We start from the raw sequence: 21843 nt of genomic DNA on the forward strand, positions 1-21843 counted from the left end.
ACCACAACGTATAATTAGAAAAAAGGACGTTTATTATTTTTACTGAGCCTACTCTATAGATGCATATAAATGTATAAAGGGTCACTGTTGTCTACTATTCAAGTCTTTAGTATATATTTTGAATTTTAATGAACTAGAAATCAATGGCAGTCAAAAATGCCGTACTAAACGTACGTCGGTACATCCCAAGACGTTGTGATCCATTCGTCCAAGCTATGGTGCATTGTTGATTGATGAAAAAGTTAATAGAGACTATTAGAATAGGTATACTGGATATAAAATACGAGGTATAAATTGTACGATAAAATATTCAATCTGACATCACTTATCCGCAAAAGCTAAGGTTGTCCTATTAGAAAAAGCACGTCGTATCGAAAGTGGAATGTACTTTCAAAAAATAGTATCAGATGGTGTAACTGTACGTATTGTACACCGGTACACTAAATAGGTATACCGCAATAAATTTTACCAAACAAATAAATAGCCTGAAGACTATCTTAGAAATACACGGTTATTGGGGCCGAACGTACGCTGATCAGGCAATGTGCACGTGAATTCAGAAATAAACTAAATTGCCACCGCCGCCGCTCTATGTGCAATGAAATCTTTTGCCGTCAAATCGGAACAATTCCCGACATTTCCGTTACCGGTACGTTTGCAAAATGCAATGCTTTTTTGGTTTGATTTTATTTTATTCACGCAAAAATAAATCGTCACACATCTTATTATCCGCAGTGTCCTTTCCGGGTTGGTTATTTCTTGCTCTAATTTGTATGCACATTTGCTGATTTGTAGGCAATTTATCTCCGTTGGAAGATCTGATGTTAAAGTTTATTCCCCTGCCCAGGCGTTTTGGGCGTCAACAATCAGACAGATAGGTAAAAACGTTCTTTTTCTAAATAATTTTTTTATAAAATTAAATAAACTGCATGATAAAAAATAAATTCTGAGCACAGTTAAAATTATACATTAAATAATCGCCGCGCCAGTAATTTAAGTTAATCGTACTAGATGAAGTTATCACAATAATTCACTCAGTATGATTACTTTACTGTGAGTATACTGTACTTAGTGTGCTATACCATCAACAGATTTGAACATACATAAAACCGTCTTGGGTAGAGTTAGTTTTCATACTATACTATACTGGAATACTGCGTACTGGTGCATCTGCGGAATAATAGCTTCAGTTGGCAATGCTTCCGAGTCAGTGTAATTCAAATTTTTCCTTAGAAAAGATTACAGGTAACACATAAACAGAATTACCGATGCAATTTTTATTTTGCATGGTTAAGTAAAACAGCATGCGACTTATAATGTTACGCCTTTTACAGAGCTCTGTAGTTCTTGATACATTACGTAACAGATCAAATACGTTGTACGTAGTTGAACTGAGAATTGAAAGTTATTCAGTTGAAAGTAAATGACGTTGCGATTATTTTAACAGAAATGAGCAAACCTTTACTGTACAGACTGTAAAAGTAGACAGTATCGTGCCACATAATAAAACATGACTATGCATAAATACTGTACATGTATATGGCACAAATTGTGGAAAAACGAGCGCTTGCCATCAAAGAAAACGCGCGGTTTTTCTGCCAGTGTAATGATGAGCTGTGTGTCCGGCAGCGGTGGCAAATGTTTGATTTAATGTTCAGACGTCACTTCGATCAGTGTAAGCGTCTGCCGGAAAAAAGAATTGAAACTTTACTGAGTCAAATACAGAGAAAAACCGGTAATAATTTTCAGGATTAGTCAAAGTTTTATTGAGCAATGACTGCGTGCTGTGGTCGCTTCTTACACGTACCTGCCTACTTATCTGTAAAATTAATAACCGCTAACAAAATTAACCGTACTGGATGGTGTCACCGCAATAAGTTCATGGTCAGTAATGACTCAGTATTATTACTTTACAGTGCATGTACAACGTACAAACACCTACTAATAACATAACTATGTTTTTGTCTTAATAGCGCGAGTGGTTTAGCTGGTATCAATACAAATGCGCGGCACAAAAAAATCTAATCCTCACAATCAGTATACATGCCGTGCTTATCAGTTTGATTACCTATTAGCGTTGTACATCTATAATTTAAAATATTATGTTATACTAGTACAGTATTATGTATATTATATTTATATAGATATTATTTTGAATGATCCTTTCAGTGCAGTTGGTCATTAATTTCACTGTAGCACTAACAGTAGCAGTCGAGTGAGAATGTAAAAATTAAAATACAAATTTTAAAAAATTTAATATTTTAGCATTGTGAAATCAATTGAAATCAATTACTCTACTGCAGAGTGTAGACAGTGTGTACTGTACGTACTGTTGCATTGAAAATCAATATTAAAAATTACTGTATTAAAAACAGCGGACCGTCCACAGTACGTACTGCAGTATTATTAAAGTACGTACGTAGTACGTACATATACGTGCGTCATGGCCGGTTCTGTACATTGAGGGCCCGTCCACCAGTTCAATATGAATACTCGTCGTATTCACAGCGCGGCAGTGTTTCGCGATTTTCGCCTCATTCTACAGGTTGTACCATATTTTGCACTGTGCTGCTCTTAGAATAATTTTCCTATGTTTTTCCAAGTAGCGTTCTTAAATTTCCCACATTCTAAAATACTGTACCATCCCGTTCCCCTTGCAGATTTACTGCTGCTGGCTGCTCCAACCTTTCGCAAGCTGAAGCACAGTGTTCTCCTCTTGCAAATCGTCCCTGCAGTCCAGTCCATCAGTGTCTGTCTTGCAGTGCTGACAAATCACCACCATGTCCAGCCTGAATCAGCCACCCTTCGCCACTGACGATATCTCCGGTGTCCAGGACGGGCAGTCTCCCATCCGGCCTCAGTCAGATCCCATTCCAAGTCCGCAGAATCCCCATCCAATCTCGGCATCAGTCGGTTGCCAGGTGGAAGATGACGCTTTCCCCATTCCAACCACATCCACCCTGGACCGTGATCCTCTTCCCTCTTCTTCGCTCCCACATGCCCATTTTCACGTGGATGTCGAGGAGAAGCAGCCGACCGTCCAGCTGCACGGGATCCTGCGCAAAACGCCCAGCAGTAAATTCGGCAGTCAGTATTCCGTGCGGGATGGTGAGATGGGCGCCAGTCAGCAGAGTCTGCACGCGTCGCAGCAGCTGTTTGCGGACAAATCACGGGCGGCATCGGTCTTGTCGGAGACGGCCAAGAAGCGCGCGGGCAGCCGCTTGGCACTCTTCCATCTCGGCGGCAAAGACCACGAGGAGCATGCGTACGCGCCGTCCGACGCGGGATCGTCGTCCATTCATGACGTGGTATGTCCATTATCCATTGTCCAATCGGTATTTTTCAAGTGAAAAATCATTAATTTATCTTGTAAAAAATTACCAATAATAATAAATATTTTTTTTGTTATGCTTACATACTATAATTAGAGGCTAAGTTTTAACGCTTGCATTAAATTTATTTTATGAATATTAGTGGCTGCGTAATAAATTTTACAATACAAATAATCTGCGCATTATTCAGACATTTTTTCTGTTTTCAAATAACGAATTAATTATCCAATTATACATCATAGTTATAATGTGCATTTTACGGGTTAGTTATGATGATAGTTATAATGTTATTATGATAGTTATAATGTGCATTTTACGGGTCTGTCCTGTTTTCAGTTCTTTGCTATTTCGGTATTGAATCGCTTTTATAGATGACATTATAATTCATTTCATAGTTACTGTAATACAAGATGCTGTAAGATTTATAATGCTATTGATATTGTAATATTAAAAAAATTGATATTGATGTTTTAATATTCAGTTATTATTGATATTTTAATAATGCTATTGATATTTTATTATTTTTTATTTATTCTGTACTCTCTTGCAAAGTGTTCAGAGTCGTTCCTACAACATTGCAGAAGCACACTTCCTTTGGTCCACTAATCCTCGATCATAGTGACACGGAAGATTCTTGGTGGCGTCGATGTCTCTCCAAGAAGAAATCCGTGACGCGCTCGTTCACCGTGGAAGAACTGAAAAAGGATTTAACTATGGTGCGGTGGAGTAACAATATTTATCAGTGAATCAATTTCTCTAATATCCCGAGTTACATATATTATTTAAATCTTGAAAAATTAATAATCACACATCATTCTATAATTTTGTTAATAATAATTTCATTATTCATACATCATGTTACAAAATCGGTGCATCAAGGTACTTCCGGTGCTTTTGCGTCTAATAGAATGTTTTCTCTGACAGACGGAGCACCTGACCCCGCTGGATAATCTGTACGCCCAGTTGGATGTTAACCCGCAGACGGTAAATTAAATTCAACAAAATTAAATTTTATTTTATTAAATTACTGAATTAGTGCCAATAATTACCGCCGCTGATTGCGCTGCTTTTCTTAATTTAAAATAAATTCATTGCGTTATTCTCGGACGCAGGGTGTCTCGGAGGAAGAGGCCAGTGCACGGCTGCTGCGCGATGGGAAAAACATCCTAACTCCACCGAAGAAAGTGCCGGAAATCGTTAAGCTGTTGGGTGGTACGTTTCTGTGCACGGCGCCAGTTGTCACGTGTCCCGATCTAGTATTAAAAATTTAACTTTTCTGCTTCTTTAATTTAGAATTTGTTGGTGGCTTCTCTCCGTTACTGGAAATCGGGGCGCTTCTCTGTTTCATCGCTTTCGGAATCCAGGTTTGATTTTGCAATAAATTCATTGTTTCCTCGTAATACGTTAAATTTAAAAAAATGGTTTTCAGGCGGGCACATCACCGGACGATTTCCCTTACGATAACGTACGTATGCAGTAATAATTTTAAGTTCAAGTGTAAATGGCTTTTAGCTTGTACAATTTGTCAATAAAGCACCATAAATAATAATTTAATTCAGTAATTAGTTAGTTAGTAAAATTATAGCAATTATGCAGTTCCGCTAAAAAAATACATAATACTAAGTACTCAGTAGTAAACGGTAAATAATAAAATATAGTAACAGTCAAAGTGTGTAAAACGATGACCGCAATAATGTGAAGGCAGTTTGACGGTACGTGAATGTTGCTGAAATCGAAAAAAGTATGGAATTTATTTCTCAATATGTACAAAGTGAGCTTCGCTCAGCAGTTATAATCAAATGAAGAATTTGTCCCAATTAACGTGAGAAGGGACTGTGCACAACACACTCATAGCATTACCGCGCATAATCTCCAAACTTAAACGTTGAAACAAGAAACAAGTCGAGCGACTCTCGCCCGTTCTCAAAAAAGTTATTTATTTATCCGGGCTGACAGTTGTTTGATGTTATTCGTATTTCGTACAGCTGTACCTGGCCATTGTTCTCATCGTTGTCGTCCTCATCACCGGCGGATTCCTGTATGCTCAAAAAGCTAAAAGCGAGCGCATTATGGAGGGCTTCAAGAAGATGCTACCACAGAGTGCGACGGTGTTGCGAAATGGAAAATTGATCGAAATTGCCGCGGAAAATGTGGTGTTGGGCGATATTGTGGAAGTGCGCGCTGGTGATCGCATTCCGGCGGATATTCGCATTCTCGAGTGTAAAACGCTGAAGGTGCGTACTGCATAAAGTGAGCCTTGTATTTAGCGCGTTTTCCAACCACACAAGGGTATAGTTCTCAATATTTAAAGAATTAAAATTTCCCGGTTTTGTAGCCTACTTATTTCTTCAATAATACGTTTCTAATTCATCAAATTAAATATTTTTTAAAAAAACACGTTGGAAGATAAATATTATGTAGATTTGTACTTGTACGGCGGCATTCTGAAATATTCTGAGTGGGAATAGGAATATTCCTTCTGGCAATAATAATTTATTTCCTGTGAAAAGTTTTGCTTTATTTAATTTTTGATTTATTTAACATTGCCTAAAATATTATAGTCATTCAATTTTTGGAATTTAGTGTTTATTTTATAAAACTCCTGCTTAGATTTTCACAAGGCATTTAAATGAATTAGTAATCGAAATTTAAGCAAAGATAGAAATGGATATTTCATGGTGACGGTTATATCGTAGGTCGATAATTCCTCTCTGACCGGCGAATCGGAGCCGCAGTCGCGCAGTCCCGAGAGCTCAGAAGATCCACTGGCCTCCAAGAATCTCGTCTTCTACACGTGCAACGCCGTGGAGGGATGGGGGCGGGGCATCGTCGTCAAGCGCGGCGACAACACCGTGATGGGCCGCATCGCCAAACTGACCACCCGCCTGGACACCTCCGAGACGACTATTGCTCGGGAGATGCGCTACTTCGTCATTCTCATCTGCGTGCTGGCGCTGACCATGGGTGTGCTGTGTATTGCGGTGGCACTGGCGCTCGGCTACGGCGGTTTCTACGCGGTTATTCTGGCTATCGGACTGGTCGTCGCTAACGTGAGAAAAAGTTATTATTAAAAATGCACAAATACCCCTCAAAATATTAAAAATTAATAACAGATGATTATTAATCAAAATTGAGTGCAGTAAAATATATTATCCTAAATCTGATTAAGCTTAGAAAATTTTCAAACTTGAAAATACGAAAAAAAGATTAATTATAAATCGGTCTTTATTATAAAAAATTAATAAGTGTATTAATTATAAACATTGGCTGGGATAGAAGTAGGCGAAACATCGACACAGACTCTGATTATTTCGTATTTGCACTGGTCTTTCTCAAGGAATATTAATGATAGCTTTTTAACGAAGGTGCCGGAAGGTATCATAATCACCGTAACCGTAATGCTGACGTTGACCGCCAAAAGAATGGCCAAGAAAAACTGCCTAATCAAAAATCTGGAGGCCGTGGAAACACTGGGTGCCTGCTCGGTAATCTGCTCCGATAAAACCGGAACACTGACGCAGAATCGCATGACGGTGGCTCACGCCTGGGTGGATGATCTGGTTGCCACCATCGACACTGCCAGCGAGGATCTGACCGGTATATTTAAGTGTAATAATATAGATATTGTAAAATTGATGGAACGACGCCGAGAAACACATTGCTTCTACCTTAAAAAATAGGCCAGACTTGTTAATGCCGTACAGCAAGATTACTATTTAGTAACTGGTTCATATCCACCGTTTAACGAAACCCCGGCCTCGAAATAACCTTCAGTATTTCTTAGTGCAAAATGTTACATATTTGTTTACAAAAAATGTTATATGAGAAGTTAATTATTCGCTAAAGAGATTTGTATATAAATCATTGCGGCGAAGGTACCACTTAAATTGTGGCGCCTTCGGAGCCGAAGAAGCTGTTGTTCTACGATTTAGTTGTTACTGTAGTGACGGTCACAAGTTAGACCACAGAGTAAGTTTACCGGAAAAATGCGCAGCGGATACACCTACGCTGCAAGGGCAAAATTCTCGGCTTGAATCCCATTTTACTTTTCGCATTTCATACAGCAAATGTCCATGCAATTTTAACTACTTGTTCTCCCATATCTTCCTTATCATCAGAACTCTGAAAATCATCACCACTTTCTGCGCCCATCTTGTAAGCATAGCCACCGTCAATCCCAACGCTGAACAAAAACCGCCGCCCCCCCCCCGCAGGGGCACCCCAAAAACCACAACAAACCAACATGGTATATCAGAATCAGGGCTCTGTAGGCATTACTTTCCCGCCTTCTGTTAGTTAACAGTTAATTTTTGGTATTTAAAATTAAAATTATTAATTGATTAAATAATGTGGTAAAACATGAATGTTGCTCAAGGAACTCCGATTTTAGTTTGCTGGTAAAATATCGTGAATTTCGCCCGTGCAGCGTGGGTATATACATGGTCCATTTTTCCGGTAAACGTACTCTGTGGTCTAACTTGTGACCGTCACTACAGTTACTTATCCAGCGGCTTTTAATGCGCCTGAAACTGCGGCTCCGTTTTCCTTCGTTATCGCTTAGACGCGGTATATTCACTATATTGCATTGCATCACGAAAGCAATAGACCGGCCCGAAGCAGTTTCCTTACATTGTATTTTCTGTAGCTAACAAGAAACTGATAAAATTAAGCGATGGAGCCTGACTTAATAAAACCACTTTCACCGTCACCGGAAAGTGATACCAGTTAAATGCTGCTTAAATTTTTATTAATTTTTTTATTTTATGTTAATTTTAATGTATGTCAGATGGTATAGGAAATTTGCTTTATTTTTTTATGAATATTTCAAACATTTGCTGATTTGATTTTTCAGTTATTAGTTCCGATCTAAAGGGTTATTAGATGTATCTGTATTATAAATTTTTACTGAAATTATGTTCGTTGCCTTTTAGGTTGTATTATTAGATTAGATACGGTATGGCTAGTTATGCAGCTTATGCTAGGTAGTGAATTTCGGATATTTGCGTTTTAGGTAAAGAGCTGCCGGACACTACAACATGTAAAGCCTTGTTAAACGTGGCTATTCTCTGCAATCGCGCCACCTTCAAAGATGACCAGCGCCACAAACCGGTGTACTCGCGCGACTGCAAAGGCGACGCCTCGGAGACTGCCATCCTGAAATTCACCGAGATCCTCACCGGCGACACCATGGCGGCGCGCCAGCAGCACAAGGCCGTCGCCGAGATCCCCTTCAACTCCACTATGAAATTCCAGGTGTCCGTCCACGAGACGTTGGTCGAGGGGAAAAAGCGCTATCTCCTCGTGATGAAGGGTGCTCCGGAGCGGATCTGGGACCGCTGCGCCACCATCGGGGTCAACGGCGAGACCGAGGCAAAGAATGCCTTCTGGACGGAAAAATTCAACGAGGCGTATTTGGATTTGGGGTCACGCGGGGAGCGGGTCCTGGGATTTTGCGATTATCTGCTTCCAGAGGAGGAATTCCCCGCCGGGACGGTGTTCGACTGCGAGAACCCGAATTTCCCGTTGGAAAACCTGCGGTTCTTGGGGTTATTGTCGCTGGTGGATCCCCCGCGGGCGGCTGTTCCGGATGCGGTGGCCAAGTGTCGCAGTGCCGGTGTGCAGGTGAGGAAAGGTCAAAAGTCATGTCAAACCGATTGAAACCGTAGTTAGGTAAAACGGGTTTATTTTCTCGATTTCTTAGTCATTTTTTGTGGGTTAACCAGATTCTTGTAGTCGAATCGGGAAGGTAATCAAAATAAATGATTTTTTCAAATTTAGTGATTTTTTAACCGAAGAATAAAACTGAATTTGATTGTGTCCTCTGGTGTTTTTATTTATCCCGCCCGGAATTATGTATAAAAATATGACAAAAATAGCATTTACATTTTTTCCTTGTTTTGCTGAAATTATATGAATTTTGTTGATATTTTTAGAATTGTATTATTCGTTTTGTTTTTTTTATAGCGCATTGTGCCTTTTTGATTAGTTATTGATTGTGGATTATTTATTTTATCCCGAAAGTCGAAGCGTTTTTTTAGCCAAAGTGAGTCGGTCAAATCGTTGCCATTTTTTCCGTGCAGGTGATCATGGTCACCGGCGATCATCCGGTGACGGCCAAAGCCATCGCTCGCAGTGTCGGGATCATCAGTGAGGGCACGGAGACCGTGGAGGATGTGGCGCGCCGTCGGGGCATTCCCGTGGCGGAAGTTGACCCGGCGGAGGTGCGGGCGGTGGTGGTCCATGGGAGTGAGCTGCGGGAGATGCGCGACGAGGAAGTGGACGCGGTGCTGATGAACCACGCGGAGATCGTGTTTGCCCGCACGTCGCCGCATCAAAAACTGATTATTGTGGAAGCCTGTCAGCGGGCGGGGGCGGTAGTCGGCGTGACGGGCGACGGGGTGAACGATTCGCCGGCGCTGAAGAAGGCCAATATCGGTAAGCGCTTACAGTGTTGTGTGCTGTTTAATAGCTGGTGTTTTTGCGTGTTTTTATTTATAGACGTGAGGTCTTTTTGGTTTGTGTAGTATTTTGCTTGTTTTACTAAGTATTTATTTAATTTACTTCATCTGCACAGTTTTCTGAAGGTTGTAATATTTTGGGGGTTTACGGGTAGTATTAGTATTGTGTGTACGTACGATGCGGTCGACATTACTTATGTGGTTTCGTAATGTAGTGAATGGGCTGAATCAGTGAGAATCAATATTATAGTAAATTTTCTCGGTCCAGAATCGAACCATGTGGAATAATGTTGTTTTTTTTTCATGGCCGGATTGATGAATAAATTATAAAAATACTGGAAAACAAATCAGATTTTAAAAATAAAAATTTAATATGGTGGAACGACCAAAATTCTTTTTAAATAAATTTATGTATTCGTACCAAGGTGCATGCATGTGTGGGGATGCTAGCTGAACCGCATATTTTGTTTTGTACATGCAGCTGAGCACTTTGTCCGTTTTGTTTTTTAAGGAATTGCCATGGGAATCACTGGAAGCGACGTCAGTAAGCAGGCGGCGGATATCGTGCTCCTGGATGACAACTTTGCGTCCATTGTTATTGGCATCGAGGAAGGTAAGCGCATCAGTCCGTGATCTGATCAGTCAGTGGCTGCATATACGGTACGAAGCTTATCGTAGTGTAATGGCGGACACACTTTAATTATTGCTGTCCATGTACGGCAAACATTACGCTTGTAAACCTTGATTAAATCTATTTTAAAATGACAAATTTGGATGTATATAAATATTTTTTTAGCTATATTGATTTATGTATTGAATATGCGTAACACTGTTTAATATTTTGCGCTGTGGCCTACTGGATCATTGCCATGTTTTCGAATGTCCGGCGTGTAACCGTAGTACCGTACTTGCTTGTGGTAACACTTTTTATTCTTTTGACATTGACTATGCGGAAGTAAGGATCGTATTTTAACGGTGGCGATACGGCTGCAGGTCGGTTGATTTTTGACAATCTGAAGAAGACCATCTGCTACACAATGATGTCCAATATACCGGAAATTGCTCCCGTTGTGCTGTACTTTCTGGCCAGTGTGCCGCTCGGCCTGACCACCATTCCCATGCTGCTGGTTTGTCTTGGCACAGACATGGTATGCTACAGATTATCTAGAAATAATTCAGAAAATTAAATTTTGATGCAGTTTTCTTCGTACCGGTATTTTTTATAAATAGTTAAATACTATCAATTAATTTATCAGCAATGTCATGTAAAATTATCTCACAGATGTTCCAGTTAGTAAAGTTTAACGCTCGACCAATTTGCTCCCGGCAGGTTCCGTCCATTTCGATGGCGCACGAAACCGCGGAAGCCGACATTATGAAGTTGCCGCCGCGATCGGGAGATGAGCGGCTGGTCAGCGCCCAGCTGATGCACTGCTGCTACCTGCAGGCCGGGATGATCTGCGCCGTGGGTGCGTTCTTCACGTATTTTGTTGTCTTCGGGGAAATGGGCTTCCGGCCGTGGATGCTGATCAATCTGCGCGATGATTGGGAGAATGGCGCTAACAATGATCTGGCCGATTCCTACGGGCAGGAATGGGTGGGTATTTTTTTTAAAATATTATAGTATTAGTTTTGTTCAGTAACATAGTATTTTCACCATTTTGTTAAATAACATAATATTAATTTTGTTCAGAAACATAGCCTTTTTTAATAAAATGACAACAGTTCTTTAACAAGTACATACCTGTGTCTTAGCGTGGATGTGAAATAGTGGATTTTTCCCAAATTTTTTATGATCGTTATCGGTTGTCGGGCGGTAATTGCTGCTGCTGGATGTTTTACAGACCTTCGCCCAGCGTATGCTCCTTCAGAAGAAAGTGGACTCGGCTTTCTTTGCATCCATCGTGGTTTTCCAGTGGATCGATATCATCTGCCGCAAAGTGAGGCTCTTAATTTTGCTTTAATAAAAATGTAGTTGGATATGGATAATTTGGATAAAATATGGATAATTTTTGCTGCAAATAATTATTCATGTATTAGCCGGTAAATTTTTTTCTGGATTCTAGGTGCGCCGCAAGTCTGTTTTGCAGAAAGGGATGAGGTATGTTTTAACTAGTTTCTGATAGAAATTGCGGTGTATTTAAATGGTGGAACTCCTAACTAGTTTGGCTTATATTGCAAGTTTTACAATTTATCAGTATTTATTGCAGCAATTGGTTCATGGATTTCGCCATTCTGTTCGAAACCGTCGTGACCGTCTTCTGCATCTACGTCCCCTACCTCAACTATGCGCTCACCCTCGCACCGATCAGGTGAATTAATTTAAAGTCATTATTTTACTGTAATAAACTACGGAAAAGTAGATTTGTACAAAAAATTCTTAAACAATTCGAGAAAATTCTTTGTGTATGCGCTTTGTTCAAGTGTAAGTACGAGTAAATAAGTCGCATTACGTTGTATGTCGTAATATTCTTGTGTACATCAACAAATTTTGGCGTCATTGAACAGGTTTGTCTGGTGGCTGCCGATGCTGCCCTTTGCGCTGTTCTTCTTCGCCTTCGACGAGCTGCGTCGCTACGCTATCCGCCACTTCCCGGACGGCTGGATGGACCGCAACTTTTACATGTGATCACGTCCCGTTGCGCCTGCAGCCTGTAACCGTATCAGACGGGTATGGGACGTCACTGTTTCTCTTTTTGTTTCGAGTTTGTAAATCGATCACCGCCGAGTGTTTATCGTTTACTGTAGTCTTTGAGTTTTATTTTTTTCAGTATTTTATAATATATTGTCAGTTCAAGTTGGAAATGTGTCTGTATATGCGTTTTGATCGTTTTAAAATTATATTCTGAGCTCGCTTGCATAGCGCCAAAAGTTTCACGAAGGATTAAAGAGAAATGAATGTGCACGGAAAATGTTAGTAGCAGTTACGTTGGGAAAACTTAGTAAGTTGTTAAAATTGCGAGCCGGTCTTCCAAAATTTGATTTTATAGACATCAGTAAAGTTTTTGACGTTACTACTTAGTACTGTATAACGTCAGTTATGTTTCTTATGACTCTTAACAAAAAAAATATTGATTTTATACAGCAGGAATATTTTTTTAAGTAGCTTGTTTCGGTAATATGTAATACAGATACGGAAAATGTGAGATTAAATCGGCAAAGGTGGAAGTAATTGAGCGGATGCCGTAGTTTATTTTAGTTTCCTAATTACTTTGTTTACGCAAGACGCATACATGCCATCGAAACCTAATACGAGGTAAAAGACCAACCAGTGCATGGATCCCTGTATCCTGCGAGAATGCTCCGAAAATTGCCAGTATTTTGGCTGTTTCACGTGATACTATACGTCATTTCGTAATTATAATTCCTGAAGCGTTACTGATTAATTCCGCAGATAGAAACGGTACAGTTAGTGTCAGATCTCAAACCTTTCTTTTCCGAATTTCGATAATATGGCGACTGCGGAGAACTGCGGGCAATTTGTTCCTATCAAACACAAACTCAGCATACATTCGTCAAGTGTTATACATTATACTGTAGCTTATTAAAGGAAATACGTACAAAATTGTTGCACCAATGCTTTACCACGGTTTAAAAATTTCAAAAACATCTGGAATAATTAATTTTTGCAATTTGCTTTATACGCACACGTACTTGTACATATTACACACAATATTTTTGCAAAACACATGTAGTACAATACATACATTGTCACAAAAGTAATATGATTATTTTATTGCCGCATACACCATGAACATTGTACTCGTCTTGATCTCTGTTGTCTGTAGCACCGAATATTAAGCAAGAAGTTTTCATCAAATTCATTAAGACTAAGCGAAAATGCAGATACTTATACAGATAGTATGCCGGAAAGAGAATCATATGCGAAGTTTAATGTCGTTTGTCGTTGGATGTACGTATTGTACACCGTGTATATACACGGTAATTTTTAAATACATGTATGTAAGTTTACAAACATCCGTGCTTTTCTAAGTCATGGAACACCATGCCGGACGTCATCTGAGGAATAATCAGTCCACTGGGTATTTCTTATTAAGCGACATTCATGTCACGCTATGTCTGATTAGTCTATGTAATTTATCATTTACATATTGCAGAAACATATGTATTTTACAGCATCGAATGCAAAAGTGTTTGGTACGAATCCCGGATGCTGTGCAACATCTCTTGGGGAATTCCCTGGGAAGAAGGAACACTAAGGCACTTGTTTCACTAGCATGTCCGGGTTACTTAATTATTCTGTCGTGTTGGCTGTTAATTATTGCCTCAAGCGGCGTTGTCAGTCAAAACGTAGGACGTGCGACGTCTATGCTGACCTTAAAAACATCCGTGTCCCTGCGATTGCAAAACGGCGATCCCTATAAACAGCTTCGGGATATCTTTGCAACCGCATAATTGTACCCCTACACACGGTCAATATTGCATATATGTATGGCTTTTTACATTACTGTAGCTCGAGTACCGAATATGGTATTTAATATTTTTAAATACATTTTTGGTAAAAGATTTGAGCTTTTTGAACGTCAATGTATTTTAACATTATAACACCTGATCATACTGCTACATTTACTGAGTTAGATACAATGTGCAGTACGAATAAACAATGCAAATGCTTCGTTTGACATATATTTTATATTTCGTTTGACATAAATGATAGCTTCATTGTTTGAATTGGATGTTAACGATTTTTGCGCATTGGATGTACACATTGGATGTATGCACTGGATGTACTGCAATTGCATACTGGCGCTTGATTTTATTATTGAATTTTTAACCGCGGACATATCTGTGTTTAACGGTCTCTACTTGTTTTAGTCTTACATTGTACAGTAATATGGTGTGCTGCCAGTAGTTTTACAACTTAAACTGTGGTGCAGAAAAATGTCCAATACTACCAACTCTTCCTCCGTTCAACTGCGCACTATTACCGGGTCGGAGTTGACCGTGTGGATAGTCGCCCAATTCGTCATTGGAATTGTGGGCGCCGTCTTGACCATTCTCCTCCTGATTATCATGCACCGACAGCAGAGACTGCGACGCGGATCCGGGCTACTTATCGCTCATGCACTGAGCGTCGATCTGATTTTCTGTCTCGTCATCAGCCCAGTCACCGTTATCCCCATTTACCTTCACCAGATGGACATTCCCGTTTGGTACAACTGTGTCCTCGCTGACTTTTTTCTACTGGTCGCCATCTACCTCGGGAACTGGACAGCCGTGGTGCTGGCCATTAACCGGCTGATCGCCATTATTCTACCGCAGATGTACACCAAGATGACATCACTGCGTTTTACTACGTGTTTGCTGATCTTTGTCTGGACCATCACGATCACTTGTAATATCCCGAACCTCAATATCGTACCGGGATTGGCGCACGGCCGGCAAGCGTCGGGTGCGTGTGGTCTGATACAGAATGACAGGGGGATTTTTACCATACTGGGAGTTCTCGGCACGTATTTACCCGTGGCGTTATTAGGCGCGTTGTACAGCTGTTTATTCGTTCTGTCCCGTTTTGTTAACGGCCGCGACAGGCAAAATGATGCACAACGAAGCTTATTGAAAAGAAAGCTGGCGATTGCTAAAGCCTTGTGTTTATCGTTCGTTTGGTACTGTATCTGCATTTTGCCGCCCGCTGTGCTGAATATGTACTATGCCGCATGGTGGAATAAGGAGATACGGGTGCTGTTGTACACCAGAAGTGCCCAGCTCCTGGGTTATGCGGCAAACCCGGTAAGTAACAAGCACAAGTTACCCGCAGTCAGTCGGTATGCTATTGGCAATCTCCTGTTTAATAATAATTGTTATGTGAAGAATAACGTGCGTGACGTTAATTAACATTGCTGGCGTTATGCAGGTGTTCTTCTTTGCTGTCAATGCGGAATACAGAGCGGCACTCCGACGGCTTGGTACCCATTGTATTTTTCCAAAACGGCGCCGCCTAACTCACGAGACTCATGCCGGGAATTCCATCAGCAAATTCCGCCAATCGTCTTCGAAATAGGATTTTGACAAACTAATCATACAGATGTTTGACGCATAAATCTTGATGGTTTGGTTCTTACTATCACGTATCGTAATTTAACCGTATTCGATGACTCGATCTTTAATGATCGAGAATGGAATAATTAACAACAATGAAAAGACGACAACAATATTAACAGAAACCTCGAAAATATCATGGCGGCACGTATGGAAATCCCTTGGAGCCATACGTCATAGGATGAAATAAATTTCAGCCGCATGTTGCGTGATGTCGTGATGTTCCATTTAAAATTTAGCCCGTTTTAATTGTAGGTGCTCTTTAGGAAAACACCTTCCGATACATGTACTGATGTTGTATACCTAAAATAATTTTTCAGAATTAAAGGTTACGTAGAATTTATGGGAGCGCTTAACTTATGAAATTCTACGACAAATATAGGTACTCACGAATATGGGTACTCAATGCGTGCTCACAAAATACAGAACAGTTTTGGACCTATAGCCTCAATCACAAGTGCTTCTAAATTTCATGAAATATGTGTGCCTAAAAAACATGCTCGGATAAGACTGAATGTGCTCTGTTATTCTGCTAGTACCCAGTAGATATAATTGCTTCAAAGCGTTGCTTAATACCGAAGCAATAATTTAGTAAATAAACGGCGCTGGTCAGTTTTTGGCAAGAAGCTGGCGCTTTCGCCATATTCAAGTAACCGGTTTCCATTAGTAACTTGTACTCTCTGTGTTGAATTGCCGCACTTTGCGATCCTTACGTGCCGTGCCGCTTTCTGTGGTAAACAATATTCTTGTCGACTACATAATACCTTCCAAAACTATCTGTCATGAAATTCAAAGAATACCGCCATCACCATTATGTACGTCTTGATTCAGTTGTTGCCCACCTTTCTGACATCAGAGTGACATGCATGCTCCCGGTCAAAAGGTGCTGTCGTTGCTGGAGATGCGGCAGTGACCATAGCCGCTATTTCAGTTTATTACGTACAGTTTTCTTGTGTGCTCTCTGCCTTGGTACGGAAGAATTACCCGCAGTTACCATGAAACTATTAGTCTATTTAGATTGAAAGCATCCGGCGAGAGATTCTTCTCTTTTGCTTAATCACTGAATACTAAAGACCCGATGATTTTAAATGAAAATATGTCTAAAGCGAGGAAGCCAGGCGAAAAAAACACGGCTAAATCATGATATTGTGTAAAAAGGTCACAGCTTAATTGAAGCTACATGTTAAGTCTGTGCTTCTTAGACGTTTCTGGATCGGACATTCAAATAAAGCGAAGCATAAATAATAACAGTGATTAACAATTATTACCATCCATTAGTGGAGTCGTATTACCACCATAAATACAACAGTATTTATTGAGGAACAACCGTACCACTTACATTACTCGTAATTGTTGATTTAACTTCCGGACGGAACGTTGATTTAACTTCCTCTTCGGATTCAGTGCTAGTTTTGTGTTCTGTGTATTAAGGACCCCCAAGTTCATGCTGCTCATCGCCACGAGAATCTGAACACACTGAACACCTGTTAGTTTCTCAGTTATTTGAAAAAAAGAAACCAGGGCGTCGCATATTCTGTCGAAGGTCATGTACCGTTTATATTTAACTAACAGCACTTATAAATGCAGAAACACCGACGCTTTTGCATATAAACCACGTTCTGGCCATTATTTCGTCGGGTATCTCATCCTGCCGCCGTAGTGTGCAGCTTGAAAGTGTTCAGCCAATTCAGTGAACGATACGGTAGTGGTTTACAGCATACGGCTGACTTGGTGTAGAAAATAGTGGCAGCGGGAGTCAACGACACGGTAACTAAGGCAGGAGAGCATGAGCAGAGTATAAAATGCTTGGAACATCGCAATCCTTCCGAGTTTCCTAAAATGTTTGATGTAGAATGCAGGTGCATGCTGAATGATAAAGACAACCGTTAAGCATTAGCTCAAAGCTTTATAGCGTAACGAATAGTAAAAACTTATGATAATGGTCAACCTCACGGACAATGTGACCGTTCCCTCATACGACGGTAATTTAACGAACACCCGATGGAATTTCGTGGCTGGATTCAAGACGTTTACCGGCACTACAACGCTTTTAATGAATACCGCGGTGTTCTTGACGCTGTTGACCAATCGAAAATTGCGCACGGCGTTTAACATTTACCTGATGAACCTCCTGTTATCTAACATCGTGTACCTGGTTTGCTCCGAATACTACGATATCATTATCTGGATGAAGCGTAAATGGTGGCCCGGTAACGTCCTCTGCGAAATGCACCTGTACGCACTCAGCAGCCCGTCCACGTGCATGACCTGGGCGCAAGTGCTTATCTCCTGCAATCGCATCTGGGCCATCACATTCCCCGCGCATTATCACCATCACCATACTCAGGTCGTGGCTATCGTGCAGTGCGTGGTAATGTGGTTGTTTGTGCACACGGTGACCTTACCCTTTGAGATTATGGACGCGCTATGGTATCGCGCACCCGGCACCACCAAAGGCTGTCAATTTAATTTTGATGCACAAATATTATATGCGCAGATCTACGAGATAGTCATGGTAGATATGACGGTCATCTTCATCATTGTCGCGTATCCGTATTTATTATGGAAAGTAGTAGCGCGGCGCCGTGCACGGACCGGCGAACATGCCGCACCGGGAAAGGCTGGACATACGCTGCCGGAGAGTAACGACGATACTGCCACACGCGCCCGCTACAACGAGAGTCGAACGGCTTTTATTGTTCTGACGTCTCTGACGGTTAACGCCATCGTCTGCTGGACACCGTCGTCGCTAGTGTATCTGGCGGCGGATTTCGGCAACTATGATTTACCGGACCAATTCTATCAGTTCGGACACTGGATGCTGGAAACCGGGGCCCTAATGGATTCGGTCATCATCTTCATAAGTGTTAGAGATTTTCGAATGACGGTCTACAGTTGTCTGGGGTGTCGATGAAATTCTGTCGATACGACCCAGCGATTTCGCTGGAAGCTGAGCAGCACCACGGTATTAAAAATAACGACAGCGCCAGCGATATGACAAGGAATGGACGAAGATCAGCCTACTCCCGGTACCGCTTGCTGATAGGAAATGACCTGTCATTTTTTTGCATTGTCATGGCTTACAGCGTCGTGTTTTGTGGCTAGATTGACCGTTAATCTACTAAGTTTTGGCTCATCACTCCCTACTATTAACTATCCAATCGGTAGTAGCTACGTAGAGTGTTAGTGTTCGTACAAGTCTGTTGACAAATTGAGCAGCGAACATACAGAAAATTATGATTTTTTGGGTTATGACTTATGCCAACTTCCGTACTTCGGCACCCCCCGCCACACTATTTACGTCGGTGCAGTGATGGACGATCTAACCGCAGAGCGCAAGTTTTATCGCGATACAGGATACAGTTTTACAGTTCCGTCCATGTTTTCTCTTCTGAATTTTATGCATAAAACACTGGCTTCGGCATTCGTATGACAAAAACCAGATGCACCTGTATTGAACAGACGTTATTATTACTTTAGCTTGTTGCGTAAATCATCGCTAATTACCACAACATTAATTTTGTCAAAATATCAGATATTGGCTCCGGGCAAACACAGAATTACAGCTTAAACACCTACTGCATATAAGTTCTAAAGAGTGGAAAAAGGACCCCTAAAACAGGTATTTGTATACGGGCGAAAGGCTGTACTTTAATAGCGCACAACAGTGCAGGGAATCAGATAACGTTTCTTAATTCTTGGAACAAAAGTTTTAATCCACCACTATCCGTATAACATAAGGTGCAAGCGCAGGCATATTACTGTACACTGTAATGTACAGGGTAAAGCATTCTTCGTACTGCAGTGATTAATTGTAGTGAGAGCAGTGGTCCAAGCCCACGTGTTCGAGTTGTACTCTCTTTTTAGAACCGGCTTGTACAGATAGATGTTGATACTAGCAACTTACCACGCAGATTTTAGGTACAGATATGGTTGATAACCTGACACACAGGTTAAATACACCATTTACAAGTCCGATCAGCATTCGAACACCCATAAGCTGAGGCATTACCTGTATATAAAGCGATAAGCCAAATTTCTGATTTACGCCAAATTCAGTAGAAATTTTTTGTTGTGCTAGCGTTACAACAAGGGGGTGGGGGTGAAAAATCGTTAAAAAAACCGTTGCGTAATAACTAAATCGCCTCTTACCGGAGAGATGGCACGAGTTAGGGCATCACAATTGAACCGTACCGACACTGTATCCTATGCGTATCCACTGTACCGACACTGTATCCTATGTGTAGCCAATGTACCGACACTGTATCCTATTCGTATACACTGTACCGACACTGTATCCTGTGCGTACCCAATGTACCGACACTGTATCCACTGTACCGACACTGTATCCTATTCGTATACACTGTACCGACACTGTATCCTATTCGTATACACTGTACCGACACTGTATCCTATTCGTATACACTGTACCGACACTGTATCCTGTGCGTACCCAATGTACCGACACTGTATCCACTGTACCGACACTGTATCCTATTCGTATACACTGTACCGACACTGTATCCTGTGCGTACCCAATGTACCGACACTGTATCGACACTGTATCCTATGCGTATCCACTGTACCGACGCTGTATCCTGTGCGTACCCAATGTACCGACACTGTATCCACTGTACCGACACTGCATCCTATGCGTATCCACTGTACCGACACTATATATAAGGGGCGAAAGTAAACACGTTCCACCGTTCCCCTGTACTGCTGCCGTCACCCGCCTGGAGTGTGACGTTACGGCAATACATGTGGTTAAATCTGTCGCGGTACATAAGCGCCATGTTCAGCCACAACGTCAAATTCCAGCCGGGTGACGGCAGCAGTACAGGGGAACGGTGGAACGAGTTTACTTTTGCCCCCTATATAATAATTTAAAACGTGCCCGTTAAACAGCCATCATGTTTAAAAGTATATATTTCGAATGGATCAGCAATTCATTTTATCAGATTGAAATAGTCGCATTCAGACAAAATCCTTTGCTTAATTCTGACTTGGAATAACCGTTATGTCGTGAATGCAATCTCGCCATTTTATGAATTTAATCAACGTTTTTGCAAATGTTTGTTTCTCATTAAATCAGCAGTGCAAAGGCGCGATACATAGCAGGTACAGTGGATACAGACTGGGTACAGTGTCGGTGTCGGTACAGCGGGTACAAAGCAGATACAGTGGATACAGACTGGGTACAGTCAACAGTGTCGGTACAGCGGGTACAAAGCAGATACAGTGGATACAGACTGGGTACAGTGTCGGTACAGCGGGTACAAGGCAGGTACAGTGGATACAGACTGGGTACAGTGTCGATACAGCGGGTACAGCAGATACAGTGGATACATATAGCTTACAGCAATTCATGGATATCACTTCAGTATCCAAGGATGCCCTAATCGTTTTAATGCATTGGATACAATGCTAGTGTATCCAATGGGAATTTGGCAAGCCCTAATAGAGGTACTCTATGTCTTACCGCTAGAACGCGGTGCGGCTTGAATGTCAGTTTGGCAATAATCGATAGCTTGGAAAGAGGAAAATCAGAGTTGTTTGACGAGTTTCTTTCCGTAAAAACAAGACAAACAGACTTGATTTTTTAGAAGGCAGAAGTTTCTTTGATTACTATTTTCTGAAAATCTGCCGGTCAATGGCCTATGATTATCCTCGTCGGCTTGCTTCCGATCTCGGCTGCTGTTAAATATCTGCCGCGGGTGCTCTATCCGTTTTATCCAATGCATTAATAACAAATATATATGTATAACAACGCGAGCGTTAGTTTTCTTCGCCATTATTTCTTGAAGAAGAAACAATGTTTTACCTTAGACGTTCTACTGGGACGTCGGCTTAGGTTACTTCTGTTAGCAACTAGCCAGTCTACGCTCTAACCTGCTGCAGTGTATCACGTTTTACTCTCCATCCTTGTTCATCATGTCTCAAGCCGTCTATTCGTGTTTTCCGCCATCGTTTGCGCGCTGTTTCTTTCGGTC

General features: G+C 41.1%; 3 protein-coding genes across 4 annotated transcripts; all 3 read left to right on the plus strand.

Annotated features, from left to right (window-relative positions):
- Positions 1–535: 535 nt before the first annotated feature.
- Positions 536–12681, plus strand: LOC129582789 (sodium/potassium-transporting ATPase subunit alpha-B-like). 2 transcript variants are annotated; one of them, XM_055474404.1, is made up of 20 exons: positions 536–649; positions 796–878; positions 2661–3308; positions 3914–4048; positions 4257–4316; positions 4445–4544; positions 4626–4696; positions 4762–4797; positions 5318–5566; positions 6029–6382; positions 6698–6929; positions 8344–8954; positions 9413–9767; positions 10302–10403; positions 10784–10938; positions 11121–11387; positions 11635–11730; positions 11857–11891; positions 12001–12102; positions 12299–12681. In XM_055474404.1, the coding sequence occupies exons 3-20, from the start codon at positions 2781–2783 to the stop codon at positions 12417–12419; spliced, it is 3609 nt and encodes a 1202-aa protein (XP_055330379.1). In that variant the 5' UTR covers positions 536–649; positions 796–878; positions 2661–2780; the 3' UTR covers positions 12420–12681. The 2 variants fall into 2 exon arrangements, with proteins under 2 accessions (XP_055330379.1, XP_055330378.1); XM_055474403.1 differs by lacking the exons at positions 536–649; positions 796–878 and having other exon boundaries at positions 2540–3308.
- A 2011-nt stretch (positions 12682–14692) lies between these two features.
- On the plus strand, positions 14693–15812 carry LOC129582802 (melatonin receptor type 1B-A-like). Its single transcript, XM_055474416.1, has 2 exons — positions 14693–15541; positions 15666–15812. The coding sequence occupies exons 1-2, from the start codon at positions 14693–14695 to the stop codon at positions 15810–15812; spliced, it is 996 nt and encodes a 331-aa protein (XP_055330391.1).
- A 1977-nt stretch (positions 15813–17789) lies between these two features.
- LOC129582803 (type-1 angiotensin II receptor-like) lies at positions 17790–18764 on the plus strand. The gene has a single exon (XM_055474417.1). The coding sequence runs from the start codon at positions 17790–17792 to the stop codon at positions 18762–18764; it is 975 nt and encodes a 324-aa protein (XP_055330392.1).
- The last annotated feature ends 3079 nt before the right edge of the window (positions 18765–21843 follow it).

The sequence above is a fragment of the Paramacrobiotus metropolitanus genome, unplaced genomic scaffold, assembly GCF_019649055.1.
Source record: "Paramacrobiotus metropolitanus isolate TYO unplaced genomic scaffold, Prichtersi_v1.0 Parri_scaffold0000008, whole genome shotgun sequence".
Classification (NCBI taxonomy): Eukaryota; Metazoa; Tardigrada; class Eutardigrada; order Parachela; family Macrobiotidae; genus Paramacrobiotus; species Paramacrobiotus metropolitanus.

Bases quoted from the DNA above. Each gene is read 5' to 3' on its own strand.
- LOC129582789 (XM_055474404.1), top strand. From the start codon at position 2,781: ATGTCCAGCCTGAATCAGCCACCCTTCGCCACTGACGATATCTCCGGT. The intron at 4,545-4,625 runs GTACGTTTCTGT...TCTTTAATTTAG, and splicing joins AATCGTTAAGCTGTTGGGTG to AATTTGTTGGTGGCTTCTCT. The intron at 10,939-11,120 runs GTATGCTACAGA...TGCTCCCGGCAG, and splicing joins TTTGTCTTGGCACAGACATG to GTTCCGTCCATTTCGATGGC.
- LOC129582802 (XM_055474416.1), top strand. From the start codon at position 14,693: ATGTCCAATACTACCAACTCTTCCTCCGTTCAACTGCGCACTATTACC. The intron at 15,542-15,665 runs GTAAGTAACAAG...GGCGTTATGCAG, and splicing joins TGGGTTATGCGGCAAACCCG to GTGTTCTTCTTTGCTGTCAA.
- LOC129582803 (XM_055474417.1), top strand. From the start codon at position 17,790: ATGGTCAACCTCACGGACAATGTGACCGTTCCCTCATACGACGGTAAT.